A 6,766-nucleotide genomic window follows, 5' to 3' on the forward strand; every position below is an offset into this window, starting at 1 on the left:
AAAAATCGTTGGAAGATTTTGAGATCAACTTCTTTTTATCTTTGTTTTATTCAATTTTAAAACATGTCGATGTACTTTACAACATATTGCAATCTAATAAAGCCAACAATATCACTATCAAAGAAGCATCCATTAATCTTGTACGGAATTGCAACACCGATTTTATACCCGCGTCATTTCCAGACAATCACGAGGAAATACCTAAAAAAAAGAATTAAAAGATACAACACGACAGATGAATTACTGATAGAAGATGCTAAAGAAGCCTGCGAGAAAATAATTAGTGACAGATTCAACAGCTTTGAAATATTTAAATAATTTTTTATTGTAGATCCTAAAAATTTCAATTTCAATAGACAACATTTTCCTGGGGAACACATAATAAACATTAAAAGAAATTATCCAATGCTAAGTGCAGACAAGTTGATATCAGAATTAACTGTTATGTATGAAAATACAACTTTTAGTATTTACCCAGGTAATACCAAACATCAATGCCTTATCACGATTTATACAAGACAATAAACTGGTCGATACCTTTTCTGAAGTGTCAAAATTTATTGAAATTGTTTTAGTGACACCTGTCTCCACAGCTGATGCCGAACGTTGTTTTAGCACTAAAACGTATTAAAACACTTTTAAGAAATTCGACAGGCCAAGATCGGTTGATTGCTCTAGCCGTACTATCTATTCATAAGGATTATTTACAAGAAATTCAACAGTTTAATCATCAAGTAATCAAAAAATTTGCTCATATGAAACAAATTTCATATGAGCAAATTTATATAAATAAATAATAATTGTGTGAATATTGGTAAATGAAAATTATAAAATCTATATGCTATGTGAAAAGTTTTGTGCATCTGACTAGAAATACTGATGGTTCGTTCCCCTTCTTTGATACAGAAATAACTTTTTTTTTTAAGATATTTCTTTCTTAATTTTTTAAAAATATTTTTGTCTTAACCTGTATTTTATATTTTTTCGGATGTATCAGTAGTTCTTATTTAATTTGTCATTATTTTTGTGTCTTGTCTGTATCTTTATTTTTTTCAGTGTCTGTCTTTATTGAAAACCTATTATGTTTTGATCATGTCACTATATGTATAGTACATAATATGTACTACATATTATGTTTACTTTGTAAAAAATAAAATTTATGATTTTTCTTTGACTTTTATGTGTTTATATTTATGGGTTCTATTAGTCAATCTTAATTAAACAATTTTAACTTTTAAAAATTTATTTTCTCTGAAGTTTCGACATTGATTTACAAAATAAATAATAGAAATAATAACTTTTTTTTTAACACTTGAAAAATTAAAACTTGAAAATATTTTGCAGGGTGGCCAGCAGGAGTTGAACCAGCATCTTTGGATTTCCGGCCCACTGCTTTAGTCCATTGAGCTATGCCTGCAACTGCAAATCTTTTGAGTTTTCCTGTTATTAATACGTTGAGCCCGTATATGTTGCGTCCTAACAATTTTAAAAAATTAATAGCTCAATGCATCAGTGGATTCTGACTAAACATTATTGTAATAGAAATAATAACTATAAATCAATAATAGAACCCACTATATAAATATAAAAAAATTAAGTTGTTTTTGGCCCCTGGCCCCACCTGTTTCTATTGTCACCAGCAGCCACTGGATATGGCCAATATTGAATATGCCCCAATAAATGTTAATCACATCAGAAACTGTGAAGCGTTTTCATCCATTGTCAGTTGTTTTCATCTGACGATGGATTCAAATTATGTCTTCAGTACTATAATGAAACTGAAAATTTTGAGGAGGAAATTGAAGCAAAACATCAGAGGACATTAGAAGAGAAAGTGATGAGAATGACACTCCTGAGCTTGAAGAAGTGACTACTAATGATGCTAGAAAATTTATTACTGGATGACAACTATTTCATGCAAGAAGGCAATATTATATCTGCACTAATACCTGTTCTGATTTTAGTTTAATTGCAGTCAATCAAAAAAAAAAAAAAAAAAAGAAAGACAGGCTAAGCTTGATTAATTCTTATAATATTATTAACTGTAAAGAACTATATGCATGTTTAATACATACATAGATGAAATTATTTTTATGGCAAATATTTTACTTTAATAAAGCCAATTATTTAAGTTTATCTATAAGTCAGTAAATTTGCCACACAGTAAACAAAAAAACTTCTCTAAACTTGTATATTTGTCTTACTTTTAAACTCTTGACATGCAACTTCATTTAATTGGGCCAAATTATGCTATTTCCAGTGTTGCACAATTAATCAGAATTCGCTGTATTGCATGTTGCAATTAATTTGTAGGAGGTTTACAAATATTTTTGGTAATTTTCTTGGTTAATATTAAGCAGAATCATGATCATTTTCATTCCAGTAAGGTACTTTGTGCAAGTAATCTTTTGATTGATTTATCAAGTGGGTTATTCTCCTTTATGCCAATTTTTTGTCTAGGAATGATTTGCATGTTCATAATATACTCTTTGTTAATTTCATTGAACCAGTGAGAAGATTTGAAATTTAGGATCTAGTTACCCATTATTTTTTACATTTGTATAATTTAATATTATCTTCTTTCAGAATGTATTCTTAACTGGAGGTTGTATGAAGATCCCTGGAATGAAAGACAGAATTGAAACAGAACTATTAGCTATGAGACCATTTCAATCAATTTTTAATGTTTATATGGCAGGTAAGGATCATACTTATTTCGCTATATAGATATAATTATAAAGTGTGGAGTAAAAAAAAAAATAACTACAAAAGGCAAACTTGTTTGTCTAGTTACTTATTAAATAACAATGGAGATTTATTATCATTTATTTTTAAAATTATGACTAATTGTTTTAATCCTTCCTAATTTTGTGTAAAATAAACAAGGTTTAAAACTGGTTAGGAATGGACACGAAAACATATTTGAACAACATATATATTATATTAATTACAGTTCACACAGTCAACAAAAGTAAGTTATACATTACATCTACAGCATTTAGTCAAGAAGAATAAGATAGATCTATAATGTATCCATATATATATAAATGAATCCATCCCTATGATTCTGCTGGATTTTGCAAAAGTGTTTGACAGAATACCACACAGAACTATGTTATGGAAATTAGAACAAATAGGAATGGATATGACACTAGTTATGTAGATAAGAGGATGGCTAATAGACAGATTAAAATGTAGTATATGCAGGAGTATAATCCAGGAGAAAACAGGTGATTAGTGGTATACTTTAAGATTCTCTGCTAGGTTTGTTAGATTTGTACATAAATTATATAGGAAATATTCAAAATAAAAATATATGACACAAAGGTTTTTTTTTTTGACCTATTGTTTTATTTGCTATCCTAAGCTTGATTAGCACAGGTTATAGACATTTGCCATGTAGCATTATTTAACTTACAAAATTTCCTTAATTGATAGCATGCATGTGTTTTGCTTTCTGAATATACAGTAAAAGCCCCGTTTTTACGTTTTCCTGCTATTTACATCATTTTCCGTCCCGTCTTAAGGCTTACAATATATTGTTTTCCCACCATTTACAACTTGATGTGGATGTTATTTCCCATGATTTGCGGTTTTTTCTCGGGTGGCAACACTGATTTTCAAATCGATTTCTGCAGAAATCTGTGCATTTCTGTTCCCAGATGGCGTTGCTTTCAGCTGTAGTTTCATTTCCACCATCACGGTGACCTGCATGCTTGCAGTAGTGATGAGCGATACTGTGATTTTACAATCACAGTATGAATTGATACCGTGAAGTTTTCATATCAGTAATTTTAAACTGTCAGTAGCTCGTGGCACCCGTAACGTGTTGTGATGTGATTTCACATTCACAGTGCTGTATTAAAATCGTGAACAAGGATCATACACAAATTGTGAAATCACATTCACACTTCTACCAAGTAACAGTTGTTACTCGTGAATATTAGATATCAGTGAATAAACCACAGTTCGTGAAATTTCGCTTCAGTAGCTTGCAGTGTTGGTGTTCATAGTCGCAATTCAGAAGCACGTGGTATATTGCAGAATTTCTGCTACATAATTTAGCATGTGATAGTTGCTTTCAAGTTCCGGTGGTGGATGATCCATGTTCGTAACATGGAGAAAAAAGACAGAAAATATATTTCGGTAGAAGAAAAGATGGCAATTCTGTGACATGTAGATTGGCATGCCGCAACACGTGTGCAATTAGCAAAAGATATTGGACTCTCCATGTCCACTTTGAACATGATAATAAAAAACAGGTCAATCGTTGAACTCAATGCAAAGCAATCTGGCGCTATGTCAAAAAAACAAAAATATATCTGGACATCGACATACGATGAATTGGATAAACTTGTGGCGGAGTGGTTTGTTTCTACGAGAGCGTTGGATATTTCAGTTGATGGTACTATACTCCGAGCAAAAGCCCTTGAATTTGCTCCAAGGTTGGGGATTAATGGTTTTACTGCATCAAATGGATGGATTGATCGTTTCAAGAGTCGCCACAATATTGTGTATAATCAAGTGTGTGGAGAAAGTAATAGTGTTGCAGGGGAAACTGTAAACCAGTGGAAACATGAACTAAAGACTATTATTCAGGACTACTAACTGAAAAATATTTTCAATGTTGATGAAACTGGGCTCTTTTATAATATTCTGCCAAGTAAAACATCGTGTTTTAAAGGAGAGAAATGTCACAGTGGGAAACTCGGCAAGCAGAGGGTAACTGTTTTGCTCATGCTCAACAACTGCTAACTGTGTTGCCCAACAATTGATATGTGATGAATGAGTCTTCCTCATTTCAAGACTATGTTGATGCTGGTGTGATCACATCAATGGTACCAAGTGTAGAAGACATCCTTTCCAACCACCTTGGTGAAGAAGACTGTGATCAAGAACCTACCATCCCTACTAGTAAAGAAGCGATGGAAGCTGTTTCTGTTTTGAGGCGGTATATTGCAAATGCATCAGGAGACGATGGGGCATTTAATGCCTTATACACTGTGGAGAGGCAGGTGGAACTCATGAGTGCAGATAAAGCAAAAAGAATCAACAATTAAAGATTTTTTTTAAATAGATAAATGTAAGTATTTGTAAATTCGTTTATTTTGAGACGTTTCCACCATTCATACATTTGAGTCCAACCTAAAGCCTCATTTGCAAATGCTGTTTTTAACATTTCACACAAATTCGTTGATCATGAAAATTGCCCATTTTAAACACAACAAAAAATCGCCAGATGCACTGAACATGCATTAACACAAACAGACATAGTACAATAACTAAACAAAATATTACAGTTTTCGCTAGGCTATTCCAATTGTTGTTGCTGGACTGAAGCATATAAAGCACTCGGCTAGTAGTGCTTGTTGGTGCGATAATTCAAGAATTCAGGGATTTCCTGGACAAACCTCGTGTGTGTGTATACACGAACACATCTTATACTTTAACTTTCCAAGGGAAAGAAAACAGGCAAATATTTCTTTTAATACATTCAGATAAATTAATAACTGTGGTTATGTTTTTTGGAAGGAAATTATTTTCATATAGTTGATATTTATAACCCAAGTAACAACTATACATTATATTACATTACAGAGGATCCAGCACTTGATGCATGGAATGGAGCAAGACAATGGGCATTACAAGAAGAAAATTTAGCAAAATATGGAATTTCTAAAGCGGACTATGAAGAAAAAGGAAGCCACTATTTTAAAGAACATGTGGCTTCTAATTGGTGTAGTTTTCAAGGTGGAGTAGGCTAAATTTTATTAAACTACTTAAAATATAAGTATATAGTTAATAAATACTTTTTTATTTATATCAAAGTATTCTGTATTATTTCTTGCTTCTTTACATTGTACAAAAATGATCTACAAATGAAAAAAAAAGTATGTTTTAAAATTCACAAACTTAAGATGATATACAGAAAATACTCCAGAATCTCTTTAATATACAGAGCTCAAAGGTGTTGCATTTCAGTAGCTTATCTTTTGTCTCTTAGAATCTTTTAATTGGAAAACAATAAAGAGCTTCCTAGCTTGGCTTGAGCAAGTGCATATGCAAATCTTTGAGTGTATCATCCCATCTGTGAGGTTTGCCTTGGTATAGACCCAGAGCTTTGGTTGTAATCTTGGAAGAGGAATGCTTATAGATATGCAGTACCCTCCTGCATTGTGGCACTGTTAGGAAGGAATGGATACATCTGTGTCAAGACCACAATGCATCATATCCTATTAAAGGTAAAATTGTTACATGACTTCTGGAAAAACTTGATGGTTGTCATGTTGAAGAATTTTTTTGGCATACATACTTGATTCATATTATCACAAACTGCTGGAGAGTATGCCTAGAAGGGTAGAAAGCATAATCATGAATAAAGGAGAGCCCACATGCTATTGAGGTGCATGTGTGTGTTTGTAATTCAGATTTTACTGAAATATAGTGTTGTCCTCATGCTCAGGATAATTTTTCACATCTTAGGTAGCTTTTTTTGTTTCGTTTTAATTTCAGGCATGAAAAGGTTGGTAACCTATAGCACATTTCTAGAATCCCACTCTAGCTTTCAAATGGTATCCGGAGAGTTCATCGAAAAGGCAATTAATCGAATGAACAATTCACTGAATGACAGTTCGTCGAAAATCTTATGCCAAAAGTGGTCCAGAACAAATACTGAACCGTGAAGAGTGAGAAAGAAGTGCTACTTTAATAGGGAATAATTATAGAACAATATGGTTTCTTATTGTCTTTCTTGTCTGATAACTGT

The 6,766-nt window shown here is 32.2% G+C and overlaps 1 protein-coding gene across 3 annotated transcripts in view; it reads left to right on the forward strand.

Moving 5' to 3' along the window:
* Positions 1-5,766, forward strand: part of Arp5 (Actin-related protein 5) — a 172,185-nt gene extending 166,419 nt beyond the window's left edge. For all 3 annotated transcript variants that reach the window (XM_090404574.1, XM_090404575.1, XM_090404576.1), the window contains exons 18-19: positions 2,587-2,698; positions 5,599-5,766. In XM_090404574.1, the coding sequence (XP_090260700.1) occupies positions 2,587-2,698; positions 5,599-5,765 (279 nt within the window). In that variant the 3' untranslated portion in view covers position 5,766. The remainder of the gene's footprint in view (positions 1-2,586; positions 2,699-5,598) is intronic.
* The last annotated feature ends 1,000 nt before the right edge of the window (positions 5,767-6,766 follow it).

The sequence above is a fragment of the Typopeltis vanoorti genome, chromosome 15 (assembly GCF_054136105.1).
Source record: "Typopeltis vanoorti isolate ZY-2024b chromosome 15, IOZ_Tvanoo_1.0, whole genome shotgun sequence".
Classification (NCBI taxonomy): domain Eukaryota; kingdom Metazoa; phylum Arthropoda; class Arachnida; order Uropygi; family Thelyphonidae; genus Typopeltis; species Typopeltis vanoorti.